This window comes from Leptinotarsa decemlineata, unplaced genomic scaffold (genome assembly GCF_025532065.1).
Source record: "Leptinotarsa decemlineata unplaced genomic scaffold, Ldec_3_MD MMD2_tig00002082_RagTag_RagTag, whole genome shotgun sequence".
NCBI lineage: Eukaryota > Metazoa > Arthropoda > Insecta > Coleoptera > Chrysomelidae > Leptinotarsa > Leptinotarsa decemlineata.
In genome coordinates, this window is record NW_027412573.1 from 3,034,088 (window position 1) to 3,055,872 (window position 21,785).

The 21,785-nt window shown below is 39.2% G+C and overlaps 1 protein-coding gene and 1 long non-coding RNA gene across 9 annotated transcripts in view; one reads left to right on the forward strand and one right to left on the reverse strand.

Moving 5' to 3' along the window:
* LOC111507030 (protein Skeletor, isoforms B/C) overlaps window positions 1-21,785 on the reverse strand; it is a 122,237-nt gene that overhangs the window by 19,006 nt on the left and 81,446 nt on the right. For 7 of the 8 annotated variants that reach the window (XR_012465780.1, XM_074176825.1, XM_074176821.1 and 4 more), the window contains 2 exons: window positions 8,649-8,902; window positions 14-179 (listed from right to left, as the gene is read on the reverse strand). Coding sequence is in view for 7 of the 8 variants with exons in the window: in XM_074176825.1 (XP_074032926.1) it covers window positions 14-179; window positions 8,649-8,902 (420 nt within the window). In the remaining variant the exon portion in view is untranslated. The remainder of the gene's footprint in view (window positions 1-13; window positions 180-8,648; window positions 8,903-21,785) is intronic. The other variant, XM_074176827.1, reaches the window with a different exon arrangement.
* LOC141482886 (uncharacterized) lies at window positions 6,598-7,146 on the forward strand. Its single transcript, XR_012465781.1, has 2 exons — window positions 6,598-6,810; window positions 6,871-7,146. It is a non-coding gene; the product is annotated as an uncharacterized lncRNA (long non-coding RNA).

A 21,785-nucleotide genomic window follows, 5' to 3' on the forward strand; every position in this document is an offset into this window, starting at 1 on the left:
ACTTTGAACTCACAGATATCTTTGTCTGGCCAAGAGCAGGCGGGACATCTAGGTCCTTTGGAACGTGGACGTGTCCAAAGTTATGCCTGTATTGAACACACCAAACTGCCAGCCAGTCTATGTCGTAAACAGTCAATAGGCCTGGTAGTTGTATTTCAATATCTTCACCTTGGTATCCTCTGAAAACAATAGAGAAAGTTGAACTACAATTATGATTGTCAAATAACAACAATGATAATAAAACTTTTTTTCCACTTGTTGAAAAGTACACAATAATAATGATAATCCGAATTCCGGGTTTATCCGCGTCTGATGTTTTCTGTTGTTCGACGTTTCGAATTCGACTTTGAAGTCATTATCAAGAAGGTACGACACTGAGGTCTCAATCAGCCTATTCCTCGGGTGGTGACACGCTTTAAGGGTTTTGAGACTTGACACCGGGGTCACGATATGCCCACTCTCCAGGTCTCGCCATTGGCCTCCGCAAGGACCTCTATCTGCCTAAGAGACTACATACACTATGCGATTCCCTGCAGGCCGTCGCCTCAACAGGCGATCGTAAGACCAATATCGCCGACTTCCATACACTAGCAGTCAACCGTCTGCAGGCGGCCATACTGAACTGCAGATGATAGCCTGAAGATAGCACACACTACACTCCGGTACCTGCAGGCGGACTGTCGGTCAATGAATCAGGACTGCATGCGGACTGTCGCGGCCAAGAAACAGGACTGCAGGAGATCCCCAGTTTATCACCATGCTCCGTCGGAAACGTTGTGCGTTTGTTTTGTCAGTTCTTGTGGAACCCCAAGAAAAAAGGGTCTGGGTAAAAAGTTGGCTGCGAGATAGAGAGGCTAGCTCTCACATGTCGTTGCTCCGTGAACTGAGGCTGTCTCACCACGAAGATCTGGTGAATTATCTGAGGATGAGTGAAGAAAATTTCCAAAAACTTCTAAATTTGGTTGCATTGAAAATCAGAAAAATGGACACTCATTTGCGCCAGGCTATCACTGCCGAAGAAAGGTTGACTGCAACTCTGAGATTTTTGGCAACGGGTCAAAGTTTCGAAGATCTGAAGTTTCCCACGCGAATTTCACCTCAAGCCCTCGGGAAAATCATACCCGAGACCTGCAAACAACTTTACCTGGTGCTGAAGGATTCTTATTTGAAGGTAAGATTGAATTAAAAAAAAACTTCATTCATCTTATTATGTTTTATTTGGCTCCATTACATTTAAAAATTATGTAAGCAGATATGTAATTGTGTATTGGAAATTATTGAGAAAAAAAATCAGATGAGTATTTTAAATGATAAAGGAAGTATTTTAATAACCTATTTTAATAAGTATTTTAATAACGGAAACCTAATGCGCTTTTAAGGACAACTATTTTCAGACAACTACTTCAACAATAACAATTCAGACAACTGGTTATCAGAGTCAGCATCAGCAGATACCAAGTATTCTTTTGTGGTACTTCCCCCTCCAGTTCTCGGATTGAAGTTGTTAGTAGTCTGGAAGAGGTTTTCCAAAGGAGCAGGAAATCTGTGTTTCTACTCGACGAACTGGTGTTTGCGGCTGTACGAACTTGAGACCCAGAAAATCAGTTTCCTCTTGAAGCCTTCCCTTCACACCATGCATCAACACTTTGTTGATCAACATTTCAGCAAATGGTTTTTGATCTCCATCCATACGGCGTAATTTGCATGCGACGTTGAGCCCAATGCCATCGAACTCATCGTCCTCCTTCAAAGCTTTCAAAGCTGCGTCGATAGCATCTTTTCTTTTTTTCTGATTGCCCGATTTTTTTGTATTTCCGGATGAAGTTGATAGGCCTGATGAAATACTGTCAGACCAACTGAGGCTAGCAGGGGGCGATACCAGTTGTGATGACGTATGGTTTGAGGTTTCATCCTGACTCTCCTGGAACATAAATTGAATAGAAACTTTAAAAGCTGAATAACATATAATATCACATAAATAACATATAACATGAAATATTAATCAACATATAATACACCTTGTTTTATATTTATTATTTGTTTCAGTTACCAAACTCTGAAGACGAATGGCGACAGACAGGGAAAGATTTCGAAAACAGATGGAACTTTCCTAATTGTGGAGGGGCCATTGATGGGAAGCATATCAGAATCAAGAAACCTCCAAACAGTGGCTCATATTTTTATAATTACAAGGGGTTTTGCAGTATAGTTTTGATGGCAATCGTTAACGCAGACTATCAGTTCATATACGTCAACGTTGGCTGTAACGGCAGAGTCTCTGATGGAGGTGTAATTGAATGTACCGGTTTTTATACGAAGTTACTAAACAAAAGTCTCAATTTGCCACCGAACAGTGCCAACAAGGCAAACCTCAATTTTGTATTTGTAGCTGACGACGCTTTTGCTTTGCATGAAAACGTACTTAAACCATATCCACAAAGACAATTGACTTATGACCAGCGCATATTCAACTACCGTTTGAGCAGAGCTCGCAGAATAGTGGAAAATACTTTCGGCATTCTGTCAAGTCGTTTCCGGATATTTCACACAGAAATCAACTTGAAACCAGAAAAAATAGATTTCATTGTGCTAGCAGCGTGTGCTCTTCATAATTTTCTGAGGAAGGAAGCAAAACCGTTGTACATGCCATCAAATTCACTCGATGTAGAAGATATTGATAGTGGGGAAGTTATTCGAGGGGATAGGGATGAAGATCAGATGGTGGGTCTACGACAGGGATATAATACACAAGTTTCGTGTGAAAAAGCAAAGGAGAATCGTGATAATTTCAAGAACTATTTTGTTGGAGAAGGTGCAGTTTCCTGGCAAAACAAATTTGTCACCAATTAGGGTGAGAGGGTGAAATATTATACTGTGAAAATTTGTTTCTAGTGTTGTCTGTATTTGATATGAATTAAAGAATAAATTAGAATAGAATAAAAATAGTAACTTACGAGTTGTGATTCCTCACTCCCAATCGTCGCTCTAGTTTCTTCATGGTCGGCTGTAAACAATAGCAAGTCGAAATACCACAGTGACGGGGTATACGCGTCATCTCCCGATGAGCCCGACTTTTGCTGTTTTACTTTCTTCAACTCTTTACGGAACGCACATCCCAAGTTATTAATTTTTCTTTTCACTGTGTCAACGGTGGCTGACGGCACAGTTTTTTGATACAACTTCAACAACTCTCCGTACGCCTCATCCCGCGATCTTTTATTTGCGTAGGAATCGTCCTTGACTTTCCATAAACAGGGGTAGGCCCGATATAATTCAATAAATGCGGAAATGAAAGGAGGTTTCCCGTCCATCTTTCCCCGTCAGTCCAATCTCGGCTGGTGAATGATCTCACGAAAATTATCTCACGCAAAACTGATGGAAACGGTGACAACAGATCGCTTGCCTGCAGGCTAACTGACAGTGTGTGGTGGGGGCTGCATGAGATCATTTTCGGACAGGTCGCTGCCTGTCGCGAATCTCTCATCCTATCCCCGCCTGCCCGGCAACCACACACCTTCAGTCCGGGCGAACTGCAGTCCATTATCTTCAGATCAACTGATAAATGTGTGGGCAATGCCGATCTACGGCCTTATAATTATCTTCAGTTGAACTGACAGTGTATGGGGCGCTTAATACCAAGCGTCGACTGTGGATCCACAGGCTCTGGTCTGATATTTATGTCCCTGGACGAGTGGAGGGCGGACGAGTCGAAGAACTAACAAAAATAATAATTGATCCAATAAACGACAAGAGAGACATGTTGTTTGTGACAATTTCAGATTCCAAAACACATATTGAGAGAACTTTTGTTGTAATTGGTCAAGGAAACCAGCTGTTGTACATATAGGCAATATTTATTTTCAAGGCCATCCAATACTCCACATAACAGATTATTCGTGATTATTAAAAATGTTCTATTCAGCCTACGCGTATTGGTATCCACCGTTATGTGAATCTCGAATTGAGAATCGCGGAATTAGAAGAAATCGAAAAATTATAATGTTTCTGTTAGGACCTAATCTGTTGGAATTCCAATATTTAATTTTGTTCTACAAAGAAATGTGTCTCACTGACTTGAAATTCTACACGGTTGCCGAAAAAATGGTGTAAGCAACACGTCCAAAAAGAGTTTTTTTGACTCGCAGACTTCCAGAATTTTGTCTATTCGCACAAAAAATAACTTTATTTTCCGGACTTGTTACGGAAATTAATAATAATAATAATAATAATAATGATTCTTTATTTCCAGTAGGACACTAAAATTGTGTAGGAAGTGTCAATATAATACAAATTAAAAAAAAAGAAAAGAGGAAGACAGGCTCAAGCTCTAAAACTAAGATGCATTATTCAAAGAATTCCTGCAAAGCATAAAAATATTTTTGTAATGAACATTTTTTTAATGATTTTTTGAACAGAGAAAGACTATTCAAGGCCTTTAAATAATCTGGAAGGTGGTTATATATCTTTGGACCTATGTATTTTGGTCCACATGATGTTACTTTGAATCTAGCTAATGGCAAATGAAAATGGTTCTTGGTTCTAGTATCATGTTGGTGAAGTTTTTGATTTGTTGTAAATCTTGATTTATTTTTGAACACATACATAGGGCAATCCGTAGGTGCCCCACTTACAGGTATGTTGCGTCTCGCAAATGAACTGAATGTAATAATTGATATAGATTGGACAGATTCTCTAACAAATTTAAGGAAAAAAATCATTATACAGATAGTGGCAATGTCTTTGTAGGATCATCACACTTATTAATCGACCCCGTCAGTAACTGATTTATAATTTTTACTTCTTTTTATTTTTAGTGTATTATATTGTATCGATCTATTATATTGTATGTAATAAGGTCATCCTTGTAATTAGACCTATGTGGTCTGTTAGGGTGAATAAATAAATAAATAAATAAATAGATACACACTTCAAAAATATAAACTGATGTTAAAGTTGAAACACCGTACTCATTAAAAAGTGCCTTGCATGATTCTCTATTCGAAAAATTTACTATGCACCTCAGAATTTGCTTTTGTGCTACAAAAACATTTCCTGCTTCCATACCATACCTAAGTCTTGATTCTACTTGAGCATAATATATTTCAGCAGCTGACGTTTTGTTAAAACTGTTCGTAAATTGATGAAGAGAAACTTCAATGAATTAAGTTTTGATATTAATTGTTGACAGTGGCCTTTCCAATTGAGGAACTCATCTAAAATGATACCCAAGAATCTTACATTGTGATTAGTATTTGTTAGGGTCACATTGTTCACCATGAAATGTATATTTTCCGCTCTGTTTTGCCAGTTGTGAATACGAATAACATCTGTTTTGTCCGCTTTAAAAAGTAAATCGTTGTTATTGAAATAATTTGATATTCGCCTTACTATTCTGGCACAATTGTTTTGTAATTCTTTTGTATCTGGTGTAGATAAAACTAGCGAAAAGTCTTCTGCATAAGCGGTATAATGACCTTCGGTAATTACTGATTCAATGTTATTTACATAAAGTACAAACAGTAGAGGACCTATTATTGAACCCTGTGGCACTTCCGAACTTAGATTCAGATATTCGGAATTGACTCTATAGATTTCATTTACTCTCTCAACTTGAACTGACACATATTGTCATCTATTTTCCAGAAATGATGTCAGCCAACTCAGAGAAACCCCTCTTATACCATACATTTCTGATTTTGAAATAAGTTTTTTATGATTAACGCAGTCGAATGCTCTACTTAAATCACAAAGAATCACGGCTGGGTATTCTCCTCCATTTACATATTCTAGGATTTTGTTTAATAATGAAAACATTTAGCACTCGTATCCTGGTTTCTGTTTGAATCTGTTTAAAATCTGTTTTTCCGTTAACCAGCTGTTGTACCCCTACGAACGACAACCCTCAGAAGTCGAAACTTGTGAGAACTAAGGATCAACGAGGTCTTACTTTTTAACGTGTGATTCCTAACACTAGATCGCTTTGCATTGCGAAAGAATGAATAAAAAGGAAATTGTAAATTGATTGTTACTGTTCGAACGACAACTCTCAGAAGTTGAGAAACTTGTGCGAGCTAAGAACTAACGAGGTCTTACCTTTTAACGTGTGATTCCTAACACTTTAAAGATAATTACAATATTAATGCAAGAAAGAAGTTTGAAAGAAAGTTTCATGATCAATGATTGATGATAATTTGTGATTAATTCAATAGTTGTAATTCATTTTTGAGAACATGTCCCCCTTTTTGACAATACGATACTCTACTGAATTTAGAAAATTGATTGTATGTAATTCATAAGCATCAATGACAATATTTTCTGCTTCCATCCTACCATCAGCAGTAGCTTACATACAAATAAAATAAGATTTTCTGAGCTGTTGATAATATTTCAATAAATATTTTCGTGAATTTACATCCTGGAATCGATTATTCATATTATCAGTGATGGACTTATAAGAATATTTCCACACCTGTCAGAAACTATTTATCATACTGACTCTCGAAAAATTCAATGAAAAACTAATGACACCATAAAACGAAGATCGGGACAAGGATATAATAATATATAAATAATAATAATATAATTATTTATTACCTATCGATCACATCCTAATATAAAAAAATCATACAGATAGACGGGACACTTCAGCTTGAATAATTGAAAATGTTCACCAGAATTCCCATCTACAACAATGATGACAATCATGTCTATAAACAAAATGAGCACAAGGTGGATATCGTGGACGTGAAACATGATGATGGTGATGTGGTCCAAAGTGAGGCAGTCCATGGTGTGGAGGCCCATGGTGAGGTGGTCCATGATGTGGAGGCCCATGGTGAGGTGGTCCATGGTGTGGAGGCCCATGGTGAGGTGGTCCATGGTGTGGAGGCCCATGGTGAGGTGGTCCATGGTGTGGAGGCCCATGGTGAGGTGGTCCATGGTGTGGAGGCCCATGGTGAGGTGGTCCATGATGGTGCGGAGTCATGATTTATCTTTTGTATCAGCAAAACTGAGTAATATTATAAAAGTGCACCAACAGGTACAACTGATTTATTTGTAAACTGATCTGACTGATGATTCTCGTCTTTGTTGCCACTTTTATTTGTTGAATGATTGGAAATTACAGGCTGGTAATCTAATCTAAAATGATATATGAGAAGTACAATCATGGATATTTATACCGAGATTTATGGATGATAATGAATCTTCAGTTCGTAGAAAAGCTTGTTTTTCTAAAGATAATTCGTAAGAAATACTCAATTATCGCATTCCATAATCAGGATGATTCAATGATTCTGAGAAACCATTCAGTGCTAATATTTTTCATCTGACGCTAGTTCAGCGCATTGATTGATCAAATATTGGAACTGATAATCTAAACAATGATTCATACCTGGTTTATGCAATATCTCAGGGTAAAATCATAACAAATCATCAGGAGGTTGGATGTAGGTCCGACTAAGTTTTGAATTTACTGAAATATTATGTTTTTTTTATTCAAAATTGCCAGAAGCACCTTTTCCGAATTTGTCATCAGCCTTTAGATTAATGAGGTCTATCAGAGAGTCGAAATGAATATCGCAATGTTCACAGGTTTTATTAAAGCTGCTGCACATAAAATTGAAACTAAGATTGTGTCGACCTCCCCTTCTTGGTGCTAAGAAGGACATTTTCAAACTTATACAATATATAAGTTATAGGACGAAACTGTAGTAACGTTAATTACAATAATTACAAATAGAATGGTAAAGAACATAGAAAGTTTAATTTCTCTTTTCTTCATTAATTAATCAATTGAATATAAAAAATTTATTTTTTTTAGCATTTTTTAAAAATTACTTTCTTATAAATACAAGTATTCTTCTTCAAAAACATACACTTATTTATTTGCATGCTGTTTCCCGAGCTTTTCAATTAATTAAGTTCAATGAATTGAAAAAAAATATTTAAAAATATTGTTTTTGTCAGATTGAGCGAATCCCTCTAGATAATCGTCAGATTATGAGACAGCACGTCTAAAACATTAAGATGAACCATATATATCTTAATCTGACGCGCTTGTTACACTTAACACCCCCTTAGAAAATCTGACGCGCTCGAATAATTTTTTTTTACTTTTAACCCTTACGTACAATCACCCACATCATGCAAACGATCAGATTAACATAAAAACATTATTAAAAATACGTAGGACATTGATGCTATCAATATCTGACGCGCTCGAGTATGTCCATGCAACAGTATTTTTTTACATATTTTAAAATCTATAGCCGCTTCCCCCACCGATGAAAAGGTATATATGTATTATATAAAATTTTTTTCTTCTTATCATCTTATCATTTTGCATCGTGGGCTCCCCTGCTATTATAATATAGTTTCAGGTCGTCTGCAAATAATAGGCTAGGAATATTGAAATTATTAAATAAATATATCTTCGATAAAAATGAAAATGCACCTTATTTCTTCAACAGACAGTGTAATGTTATCAAGATTAGTGCTAAAGAGACTTATCCCGAAACATCGAAAGTTCCATGTAAGTGAAACCTTAAGTGTAAATTATACAAGATATTATCAAGTCAAAATTGCGAGCTCCAAGGTTTTTTGCGATGACAACGGTTATAATTATCAGTGGCTTTCTGTAATCTTACCTCAAGGGATCTAAAGACCCCATTTCGTTCGGTACTTTGATCCCAAAAGACGTTGGCTCCGACCCATTTCCTACCCAGAAATACGCATCCGGCCCTGCGCCGTCGTAGTGTAAGTTGGGAATGTAAAAAGTCTTCGCATCCAGAATACTAATGTTGTCAGATCGGAGTCCATGGGCGAGTCTCTTGAACTCCGGGAGAACCCTCGGTTTGGGGACTTCTAAGTTGGGAGGAATGAACACTTCACCGAAATCTACCTGAAATCAAAACAGCATGGGAGTATTTGTCATGTACAGGGTGATGCGCAATAAGTATTTTGATGCAGAAACTATTAGCCTACAGAATGGATTTTGACTGGGCGGTGAAATATCAGAAAATTCGTTATTTTTGAAAAACTTATTTTTCGTTGGTTGAAAATTTTTATAAGTTTCAGAAATACAGTGCATTTCTTTAATGTCCCCCACCATATTATTTTTTGAACGGGTCAACTCAAAAAATTGAAATTTGGGATAATGAAATTAATGCATGAATACTTTATTTTGTAGTGCAATTGACAGATGAAACTTTCGAAATGGTGACTAGGCGCCATCTGGGAAAAAAAATTAAATAGAAAGGGGATCTTGTGACACATCTTTTTGAAGCTCCTGACAAATGCTTCACAACCCTAAAATATAATGTCAATATTTTCAACTACTACAAAAATGCGGAACTTTAAATAATTGCCTGAATACATTGACATTTAACTACATAATACGAGGTATTAAGCTTGAGGTCACTTCAGAAGATGCTCGAAATGGTTGCCTTGAACTTCTTGACATATGAACAGCCTATCCGATATTTCACGCCGATTATTTTGGAACACAGTAACGTCAATATCTCTACAAATATTTATTATTCTCTGCCGTATATCCAATATTGAAGTAGGCTCAGTTTCGTTCACCTTTTGCTTCAAATAACCCCATAAAAAAGTCCAAAAGTGTCAATTCTGGCGAGCGGGCTGGTTATTCTGTAAAACCTCGATGCCAATCCAACGACTGGGAAAAGTAGTATCCAAATAAGCACCGCTATGAGAGCGCCTTAAGGATTTTCCTGTAGTGCTTGTGCTCTGTCCTGTGAAAACAATTTTTTAATACAGCACGAATTGACTAGAATTTAGTCACTATGAAAACACTCGAGGAAGTATAAAGACTTCAGGGGCTTTATGGATATTCCGACAAATACAACTAAACAAATTTTGCACTGTTGAATTACACATGAGTGTCAAATTCTTGAGGTGAGAATATCGATACTCAGTCATATTTTGTTTTGGTTCCTTCAACCATGTCTCAAAATATTGTTAAGCTTTTCTTGAAATCGTTAATCACTTCCATGATATCCCACCCGCAAGTTTCAGGAGTTTCCTCAACAAAAATATTACCCTGTAGACTTATTTTCGAATCCGCTAGAGAAGTGATCTTACAGAAAACTTCCCCGATCTGTCTCTTTCATGATTTCACTTTCCGTCAAACACCTAGCTAGAGAATGATTTCATCAATAATTATTCCAAATTGGAAATTCGGTGGCCATTTTCCCAAGTAATATGTGCCTGAATGTAAAATTGAACGATCCCCATCCACGGAGTGCAAATTCAGCGCAGGTCGATAAAATGTTACTCTATAACGTAAGTCCTGCCTTTCAGTAAGGTCTCATTTCGGGAAAATGGAAAATAGCCCTTAAATAGGAATGTTCAGGGATTCAGATCGGGTCTAACGCGTGCAAGATTCCCAGATGATTCGAGACAAGCGGCTGGTTTTCTATTTTGTGGTTGGTTTATTTGGCTGTTGGAATCATGTTGTCTGAAAAAAGTACGTTTTCCTGGAAAGCGATTTTTTCTTCTTCGTTTCCTCTGAATTAGTTGCGAAATTCAACGTTTCCCTATATTTTTTCACGTAGAAGTCACTCATCTTTCTGTAAACTTCAAACGAATTTACGGTCTGCGAATTGTTCATTGTTGAGGGCAGAAATAGAAATTTATGGTACCATAATGTTAACGTTTGTTTTAACGTTGAAGTTAGAGCTGTCTTCAATTTGGAAGCGAACTAAATAATCAAACTAGAAAAAGACTATTCATTTCAGACGCGAATGTGTGTTTAATTGGCTATCCAAAATTTTATGATATAACTAGCCCGACTTAGCTTTGCACGATCGGTAAATATAAACAATGTGTCTAAGATAAGGAGGGTCAGCATGAGAAATTCATAGAGGTACAAATTCGGTTGAATGGGGAATGTTCCTCAATTTGGGTTATTACAGCAAATGCAAGTTTGAACAAAATAAAGTTGAGTTTAATTCATGAGTTTTTCAAAATCACTTCGAAAGGTATTCAAATTGATGTTTCAAACGTTGGGTTTTAATTTTTAAATGGATTTGTTTCTGATTAACATATTGGCAAGAGCACCTATATCAAGTTGAAATAATTTATACGTACCTAGATATTCTACTTTAAAAAAGGAAAATTATCTTGATAAATCAACAATTAAGGCAAAATATAAATTATAGTTCAATACCACCTCCACAAGTCACACAAACAACAGTTGTTTTGTTATTCATTTATATAGAGGAAGATAGGTTAGATGCACAAAATGTCATATGTCACAGAATGTCTCGAAACTCGGAACATGAGTAAACAGAACTTTGTTTGTCTCATACAGGTAACAAATTCATTGTCATTTATTAGCTATAATCGATGTTGCCAAATGGTGAAATAGAAACGAATCCCTTTAAATGTTGAATGCATTATTTCATTCCTCTTTTTTAAGTATTTAAATAATTTTTTAAAGAAAAAGGTTGAAGTGATAAGTTTAAAATGCGTTGTTTTAGAGCTCTTTTATGAAAACTACTTGATTTTCATCAGGAGGAACATTCCCCATTAGAACAAAATTTCCTATCTCAGAGTTTATTTGTGTGACGTTTTAAAATTTTGAATCCCGATTATGTATGATACGTTAGGGAAGTTCTCGGAAATGTTGTGGAATGTTTGAGAATAGTTTGGACTGTTCGGAGAATTACCGTACAACCCAGATCATTGTGAAACAATCAAGGGAGTTATTGGTTGTGGTAGATTGATATTCATTGATACACTGAGTTAGGTTAGGTTAGGTCGAAAATGAGTTGGTTTATTCGACCCTCCACCGCAACCCGCAACGGTTTATTGTGGCTCACACCTATACACTCGACCAAATAAACCCAGCTCCTTAATGAAACCGACACACACACAGAGGCGAAACACACACACTGTCTTCAGACAGTCCGAGTGTCTGAATATGATGATTCAGACGACAGTGACATGTGAGAAGGCCTGTTAGACATCATAGTTCATCTCCACTGTACTTCAACAACTGTTTGGTTTCAAGCTTCGAATAAACGCCTTGGAGTGAGCCAATACTGAAAGATTTTGCCAGAAGTCCATAACATCTTCTTTCCATCCAGGTGTTCCAGGATGTGGAGTGTACTCTAGATAACTAATCCTATGGATTAAGTGGGGAATGGGAAAAAATACCAGCGTGGTCCAAACAGAACTGGCTGGTATCTCAAACATAACAATCTGCATTGACAGCCTTGAACAGAACGTGTAACCTCAGGGCTAGTACTCAAGTGTCAGCAAGATTTAGCCAAACTATCCTGAGGTGGGTTAAAGGGGTGAGTGGCGGGGGATCGCTGTCTCTCTCTTATGAGTGTTTGACAGTCCCCCGGTGCAGACCACACGGCACTCACCCAGTAAAGTTATCGGTCAACCACCCAATCCCGCACCTGCGGGTAACAGGCGTTGGCCGGTTTCAAGCTAGATGTGTGGGAGAGGTGTCTCGCAAGAGCCCTCGGCGGTTACTCATCCAACGCTGGAAAGGTAACTTTCCTAACATGAGTGCCCCTTGGGGTAACGTAAGGGTATGCGGTGCAGACCACACGGCGTACACCAAAAAGTTGTTGATGAACCGCCCTATCCCGCACCTACACGGGTAATGGGCGCGACATCTTCGACATATGATGTGTGGTAGAGGATGCTCGAGAGAGTCCTCGACGGTTACTCATCAAACGTTGGAAAGGGAACTTTCCTAACATGAGTTCTAGGGGGGAGGTGAGTGCCCGCTCGCGGCAGGAGGCTAGTGAGCCTCATCTCCAACTGGCGTTGGCCTCTTAGGGGCAGCGGCTCCGATAGCGGGTAAAGGGATACAGGGTTGCGGTGATCCATTCATGGGTGCATTGCAGCCCCATACTGAGGCACTGGACGGCTTATGCTGTTCCGTGATCCTCGCCTGCTTCTGTACGGATCCGAGTGTTCGAGGTGTCGGGGCTCGCTGTCCTTCTGGGCTCTAGTATCCGAGTCTAGTCTTGGAGGGCACCAAGGCAGACGCTTGAGGTGTCGGACCCCGGTTGGACGGAGCTACTAGTATTCGAGCTTAGGACCCCGATCGGCCACTTCCGGGACCATATTCCCAATTGATTTGGCATGGTTGGCGGGGGCAGGTGTGCGACACACTAAGTAGATGTAAGGAAGCAATTCCGGGTTCGGTGAGCGGGAGGAAGCCCTGCGAAATCCTGTTGGTGTGGGGTGAGGGGCGGTACCCGCAAGAATTTCCCGAAAATCCACCCCTCCACACCCGATCGCATCCAACGCCTGGGTGCGTCTGGGGGGCCTAACCGGCCCCCAGGCCCCCCGGTGCGGTCGTAACTATGACTCTCTTAATGGTAGATGTAAGGCATGAGTGAAGGTAATCGCATTGCCGACTCTTTAGCCAAAGAAGCGGCTGGACTGAGAATTTTAGGACCGGTGGCACCTACGGCCTTCGACAATTGCGGTACAAGCCAAATGAACCACCCATGCTCAATCCCTTAAGAGATGGGATGGAATCAAAGGATGCAATCTTGCCAGGATCACCTTGGGCGACCCTGAGAAGCTTGCGCCGAAGAAATATCTGGCGATAACCAGGAAAAATCTACGCTTAACAGTAGGATTTCTGACTGGCCACTGTCAACTAAGGGAACACCTCCACAATATGGGGCTAGTAGACACACCTCTATGCAGGATGTGTGAACAGGAAGATGAGACTATTAGGCATGTCAAATGCGACTTTCCGGAGTAATCATCAATAAGAGAGTGTGTGTTCGGCGAGTTTTGGCCTACACCTGCCGATATAAAGGAGGTGTCTCCCAGAGACCTGTCCACCTTCCTGCTTATTTTGTAGAAATTCATATTGAGTATAGGATAAAGAAGACACCTTTCATGTAATTTCTACGAAGTTTCGACCGGTTTCGGTTTATTAAGTACCCATCTGTATTCGAAAGTTCACTTGAGAATGGTCTCATAAACCGAAACCGATCGTAACAGATAATGAACTCAGTATAAATTAGAAGAAAGTTATTTTCGTTATCCTACTTTATCCTTATTTGTTTGGCAAAGCTAAAAGCAATGCCGATGACAGGTTCTGGTCCGATAAAACCGCTTGCAGCATCCTCTTTTGCATGGGAGTCAGCAGCCTCATTGCCTTCTAGGGCAGTATGGCCAGTTTTCCTATTAAGGAGAGTCGTTTTTGGCAATTTTCTACCAATTTAGACATTGACTGTTCAAAAATATTTTTAGTGACTTGTGTATGAGATTTGATTCTACATTGAGTACTGCTGACATAAGATTCATTGAGTACTGCTGACATCAGATTCAGTTCACTGAAAATGAAATGGAAAATAATAGGGATAACACTGATAGAGATATGAATAATAGCTGATATAATTGTGGAGATATAGACTGGTAAACCAAAGTCCTCTTTATGTCTCATAGTCTTTAAGCATGGACACATACAACGCAGTTGCACAAAAACCAGTCAAACTGTAAATTCAACTTCATTTGCAACTCTTAATTCAGCTTCTTACAACTGTCACGATCCATGCATACAGTAAAAGCGAACAATATACAGTATTAACTTTGACAGATCCGGAAAGTTGTCAAAAACTGAAAAAAGATGACAGTATTGGAACATTCGTCTTTAGATTCGAGATAGCAGATTTTTTTGTCAACAAGGTGCCCTTATAAGTACCAGCTGAATTTCGACCCCTTGATGTTATTCTGGGTCGAACTTTCACTGAATATGATTCCATAGGTTATGTCCGGCAGAACGATGATTTGGTATTCCTTGGAGAGACTAGTTGCCATTTCCCAGAATTGGGTAACACACTTCAGATTAGAAAATCGCCCTTATAGTTAAAAAAAGGGTTGCATTCAACCAAACCCAATCATGCTTTCTAACTCCGGCGTTGCTGATGAAGAAGTCTTAGGCTCAGTTCAGAATCCAGATGAATCGAGACCTGTCACAGAAACACCAGCAGTTGGTAAAAGTATCTTCAGCCATGAAAACATCTATCAGTAGTCAAGAACCCACAACTGACATGTTGGAAGTTAAACATGGAACTGGTGAGGATATAAGTAAACGATCAGCTCCTTCAGATGACACTAAGGATTGAAAAGTAACCAAAGTCAACATCAAGAAAGAACTAAAATACCTGCATTGAAAAAACAAGTATTGACGAAACAAGAAACTGTAGAAGATTCACTAGTTGAAGAACAGTCTGGAGGATCAGAAGAGACTACAGTGAAAATAAAAACAACCTGCAGACGTTAAGAATGAAGAAGTGGAAGACCATGAAAAGTAAAAAAATGCGCGAAAGATGAGGAAAAAAGGATTCGAAGAAAACAAAGAAAGGACACGGCCAAGAGACAATGGCGGGACACAAGAACCCCTCAGTAAACTGAAAACTGAATAAGAGCATCTGATACAAAAAGAGGAGGAACGCATTCGTAATGAGGAGGAGGAAGAGGAGGATGAGATACCTAGAAAAGAAGCTTTGAGGCTGGAAAAGGAACGTGGGGAGGCAAAAAAGCAGAAGAAGAACGAGAGCTCAAGGAAACTGAAAACCGAAGAAAATCTGATAACCTTTAAGTTCAAGGAATGGAGTTGCTCGATGTTGGAGTCTAAGCGACTCCAAAACAAAAGAGGCGATAATTGAAGAGGCGATAATTGAAGAAATAGCAGTACCAATTGAAGTTATAGAGAAAATAAATGGAAGAAGGGAAGGAAGAAATACCTGAAGTAGAAAAAGCAAACCTCTGAAAGTTAGAGACCTAGAGTAGGAAGTCGCCTTCCAGAATGATTCAAAATGGTTTAATTTGGTTGAAACGTTGTCTTCTTTTTATTTTCCATTATTTTTTTTGTTTTTCAGTCATACTAGTTTTCTAGTTCATCAATTATTTCATTGAATGAGGGTTCACTCAGATTTGTCAGGATAGGCCAAGTTATTGCCTTGGAGCTGAAAGTTTTGGTTTTGTTAATCAGAAAACCAGAGCTAAGATCGTGGTAGACTGTGCGTTAGTTAGTGTATAATGAAGTATTTCCTGGAGCTTTAGTGACTTTGTGCTATCCACGCGAGCAACAGCTAACAGGCTTCACTTGTAGGTCTGACAAGTTCAAGTGGAAGTAAATTTGGATGCATGGTGCTAAAAGAAAAATATTTTTCACGGCAACTACCAAGAACGTGTGTTTTGGACTTTAGAATATTTACCATTTCAGTTATACTGTTCGTAGCAGTATAACTGCTACGAACAGTATAATCGCTCAGAGAAAATTGCTAGTTGAAAATTGGAGAATATTTCTGATGGATTAGTGTGTCAAGCATGATTAGACAGCAACCTCAATGAAGAAAGATTGAAAGAGAGAAAAACACATCAAGAAGCCCAAAGGAATGAAAAGTGATGACATATATGAATTTGAAGGTTAAAGTCATCATATGATTATTGGTGTTGTCAGTAACCTAACCTAACATTAACCTGAATTTGGTTGGATCGCTTCAATTTGTTGTTGGAGTACAACACAAGTAGCGCGGCATGCAGGACAAAAGAAAAATGACTCTACAGTAAAAGCAATCAGAGGATACAAATCAAGATTCCGAAATTAGCATTTTGTCCAATATGCAATAAACATCGAGGCGATAGACCGTGAAGCGCGTATAGGGGATGTTGGAAGGCTCGTGACGCTATTATGATTTAGTGCTTCACTCTAAATGGAACCAGCTCACCGTGACGACACTCGACAGATTTAATGGCCAGAAATGGGCTCTTTCTCACTGACTGTAGCCGAAGTCGATTCTTCTTTTTTCGATGATAATGAATCATTTTCAAATTGCATTTCGCGAGACGGATGATTGATGGGAGTGAAAATGCTAGGAAACTCGATTGGGAAATATCTTTGTTAAGATATTTCACACGCGTGGAATTTCCATGCAGATCTGTCAGCCAATATAGTTTACTAGACTTTATTCCAAACTAGTGTTAGATTCAGTTAATTTCACTATTCATATGACGATGACGGTAGAGTGTTGCGTTTTTCAAAACGTGATGGTATGAATTGAGAAGTAGATTGTGAATTGTGAAGACACTGACAAAATTTTATTTTAGGTTATGTATGCATATGCATGAATGTTCACATCGAATTAATGTTTGTGAATCTGAGAATTTGGAATTATCCACCCCCAAGGGAAAAAATAGAAGGTTCAAAGATTGTATTGGAGTTCGTTAGTTTTAAAGTTGGGAACCTGAAGTTTTAGATTAATAAAAAATATTGAAACTTTTGTTCAAAATGGTCTGTCACGAAATAGAAAAATGATTGAATACTGTTTTTGAAGATGCCCTTAGAGGAAGTAACAATAACGGAAAGTACTATTTTATGTTTATGTATTTTCATACTCTTTCATATTTGTGTGAAACCAGTCGACTTCTTTTCTGGTTATCAGAAAAGTTATCAAGTCCTAAAGTAGGTACTTCTTCATTTCTCTAAGCGCTATTAATCATGTTGTTTTCAACGAGTCAGATATTAGCTATTAGGTGAGCTGAAAAGTGTATAGTGCATAAATTTCACAGCTATCGGACTATTCGTTTATGGGATAGAACATTTTGAGTAAAGAAACTTTTGTTAGTTCGAAGAAAATGGATAGAATAGAATTTTTAGTGTTGATATTTCATTGCTTTTTGGCAAAAAATACTGTTGAAGCCAAAGTTTGGATTGATATACATTATTCGGACTTGAAAAGGAAAAATACCATCAACAGCGACTTTTACAAAGCGTTATTGGAGTATTTGAAAAAAGAAATCACATAAAAACGGCGAAAAAAGAAAGTGCTGTTTCATTATGTCGAAGAATTCTGTCACAAATCAGTGAAAACGATTGCAAAATTGCACGAATTTGGCTTCGAATTGCACCGTATTCTCCAGATGTGACCCCTAGCGACTTTTTCGAAAATTCATATGACCGCTATCGCCCTCGAAGATAATTATAATGACTAACGAAATCAAATTTTATAAAAAAAACAGTGTGTGAGTGTACTTATGTACGCCCGTGAGAAGTTCGTTTTTTTAATCATTTCTTGCTATGATTAATTCGATTTTGAGATAACTTTAAAAATGACACCTACAGTGAGATTTAAATGTAGTAAGTGAAAATATTATAATAATCACATTTTCTCTGGTGCTATAACAAAATTTTCAACGTCAAATTTTGAATTTGACTTTTCGTTTTTATGTTTGGATTCATATGCCTTTTTTTATATTTTATACTAACTTTGGTGAGTCTTTTGTAACATATCTATTACTGTATAATATTCGCATGATCTTTATTTTGTAGATATTTTTGATAAAGGAAAAAAAATATTTCCGAAAGCTTGAATAACAAAAAATACCCAACTCAAAAATAATCTATAGTTATATAATAACCAGTCAACTAAATTTGACCTTTCAATATATATATATATATATATATATATATATATATATATATATATATATATATATATATATATATATATCGTAAGTACCGGGCAGGCGGTCCTCGATTGAAGACAAAATGACGACGTAATCCATCTTGAGTTCCTGCAGGTTGAAGCCTGGCTCCCTTCCCCTTTCAACTGGTGTTCGTCAGAGAGACAAACGGGCTAAGCCTGCCGATCATCTTGGTTTCGTTCAGGATTGGAGACCTGCTCCCTTACCCTTTTAACTGATGTTTGTCAGAAGGACAAACGGGTCATAACTGAGTGGGTGTTGTTGGTATGGCGGCAAGAATGTCCTCAGACATCAGTACCGCCCTTCACGATGTACCCCTGCCTGGATGGGGTGAATTGGATGAAAACGTTGTTCATCTTTCATCGGAGGATATAGGGGCCTCATACGACAGAGTGTCGGGGCCTTCTATATCGAGAGGGGTCGTCTATAGCGTAATCCATAGCTTCCCTGACTAATAGGTTTTCATGAGTTTCTGCGTTATCAAAAACTCTTTGATTTCTCGACTGAATGGACTGCCGAATGGAAGGTAGCTGCAAATCTCTGCGGATGGCATCGTTCCGCACGAACCAAGGAGCATTCACAATCATCCTCATTAGCTTGTTTTGTAATGTTTCCAAAATGGAAATATTAGTCGGAGCCGCTTGTCCCCATACGCCTGAAGCATACATGATGACAGACTTGAACATCGTATTGTAGATGGTAATTTTGTTTTTTAGACTCATTTTTGATTTTCTATTTATCAGAGGGTACAGACGTGCTATCCGACCCTCGATCTTAGATTTGACGGACATTATGTGCGGGTTCCAAGTGAGTCTACGGTCTATCAGAAGGCCGAGGTACTTTACCCGCGCTTGCCAGTCAATCTCCCTTCCAGAGATTCTCACTTTCCTGGCCGGAGAAGATTTCAATCTTCCCATGGTTATTGCCTGAGTCTTATCCGGGTTCACTCGAATCTTCCAGTCAAGGTACCAGCGCTCGAGGTCGTCCAATGCACGTTGCATATAGACGACACCGAGCTCCCGACCCATGGAAGACGAGAGGAGAGCCGTGTCATCAGCGTAAAGAGATATTTTCACACGCTCGTGCCTCGGAAGGTCACTGGTGTAGAGTGAGTATAACGTCGGAGAGAGCACGGCCCCCTGTGGCACTCCAGCAAGGATCTCTCTGTTATCAGACAGAGATCCCTCTACTCTAACCTGAAATGTCCTACCTTTCAGGAAAGACCCGATCCACCGGATCAGACCCCGAGGTAGGTCGAATATGTTTAGCTTATGCAGAAGACCTTCGTGCCAAACTCGGTCGAAGGCCTTCGAGATATCTAATAGGACGATATGCACTTTTTTATTTGTGTTCAACTCGCTGATTGTGTTTTCGACCAGCCTCAGAGCCTGTAACTCAGTGGAGTGGTCCCTCCTAAAGCCGAACTGCTCATCAGGCAGAACATTTCGGTCCTCAACTTCTTCGTTGAGCCTTTGGAGAACAACTCTTTCAGCCAGCTTAGCCGCCGAAGAGAGTAGACTTATCGGACGATAGTTCTGTGGGAACAGCGGGTTCTGACCCTGTTTTGGGATCATGACAACGACCGCATGCTTCCATCTGCTGGGGAAGTATCTGAGGGACAGCGAACTGTTAATTATATTCAGTAAGCACTCAACGCAGTTGTCCGGGAGCTTCTTCAACAACTTGTTAGTTATTGAGTCAGCTCCCGGTGCCTTCTTAGCCTTTGCGGCTTTAATATATCCCTTCAGCTCTTCCACAGAAGCTGGACGGATGTCGTCATCGTCATCTTCCCTGAGGAGTCGGTGAACCCGGTCTTCCAACAGCATATCACGATCAATGTCGTCATCATCATCAACGTTAAGCTGAAACTGACGTTCCATCGTGTCAGCAAAGGCTAACGCTTTGTCGGCGGGGGAGTAGCACACTCCGCGCTCTCCGTGAATGGGTGAGAGAGCAGTCTTCTTCCCCTTAAGCCTGCGAGTGACTCGCCAAAGCTCGTCACTCCCAGGTTCAAAGGATTCCAACAGCTCTTCCCACCTTTCGTTTCGATGATCAATGATGGCCTGCTTGACTTGATTGGCCAACCTGTTTGCCGCAGTTTTATCCCCTGGGAAAAGGGTTCGCTGATAGAGCCTTCTCAGACGATTTCTCTCCCGTATCAAGGCTTTGATACGGGGGGGAAACTCATTATAGCTCCTCAGCGGACACTCCTCCCTGGAGGTGGCCGCTCGAAGAGCATCATTCACGGAAAGCTCGAAACGCTCCACTGCCGCGTCGAGTTCGTCAGGAGAGTCGAGTACCTCAGGAGGGGCAAACGGGCTAAGGAAAACCAAGAAATTACTTGATAAAAATAGCTGCGTAATCGCAAGCGAAACATAAGTGGAACCACCTATTGGTGTGACATCCACTTGCCAAATTTTTATGTCAGTGTTGGTGGTTTGGAAAGCTAACCTGAAATGCCATCGGAAAAACGAATCCACATGTTTCTAGAATTGATATGAAATCTAGAAAGGTTAAGGCAGTCAAGCTGCTGGAAAATAATTCCATGAAAATCAAAAAATAAATAGATAAGTACTTTTTGAGCTTCTCAAATTTCTGCTAACGCAGTTGTCGGTTGATTGGTCAAACCACCAACACTGACATAAGAAACTTGGCAAGTTGACTTGGGTGTCACACCAATAGGTGGTTCCACTTATGTTTCGCTTGCGATTACGCTGCTATTTTTATTAGGTACTTTCTTGGTTTTTCTCATTTTGTCTTCAATCGAGGACCGCCTGCCCGATACTGACGATGCCCAATTTAAGAGCCGCCGGTAGACAGCTGTTTCAGCCTATTGGGCATCGTCAGTACCGGGCAGGCGGTCCTCGATTGAAGACAGTATGTGAATAACCAAGAAAAGTACTCAATAAAAATAAATGCGTAAAAGCAAGCGAGACATAAGTGGAACCACCTATTGGTGTGACACCTAAGTCAACTTGCCAAGTTTTTATGTCAGTGTTGGTGGTTTGACCAATCAACCGACAACTGCGGTAGCAGACATTTGGGAAGCTAACCTGAAATGCCATCGGAAAACGAATCCCCATGTTTCTAGAAATGAAATGACATCGAGAAAGGTTAATGCAGTCAAGCTGCTGGAAAATAATTCCATGAAAATCAAAATATGAATAGATAAGTACTATTTCGATCATTCCCATTTAAGAGCCACCGATAGACAGCTGTTTCAGCCTATTGGGCATCGTCAGTACTGGGCAGGCGGTCCTCGATTGAAAACAATATGTGAATAA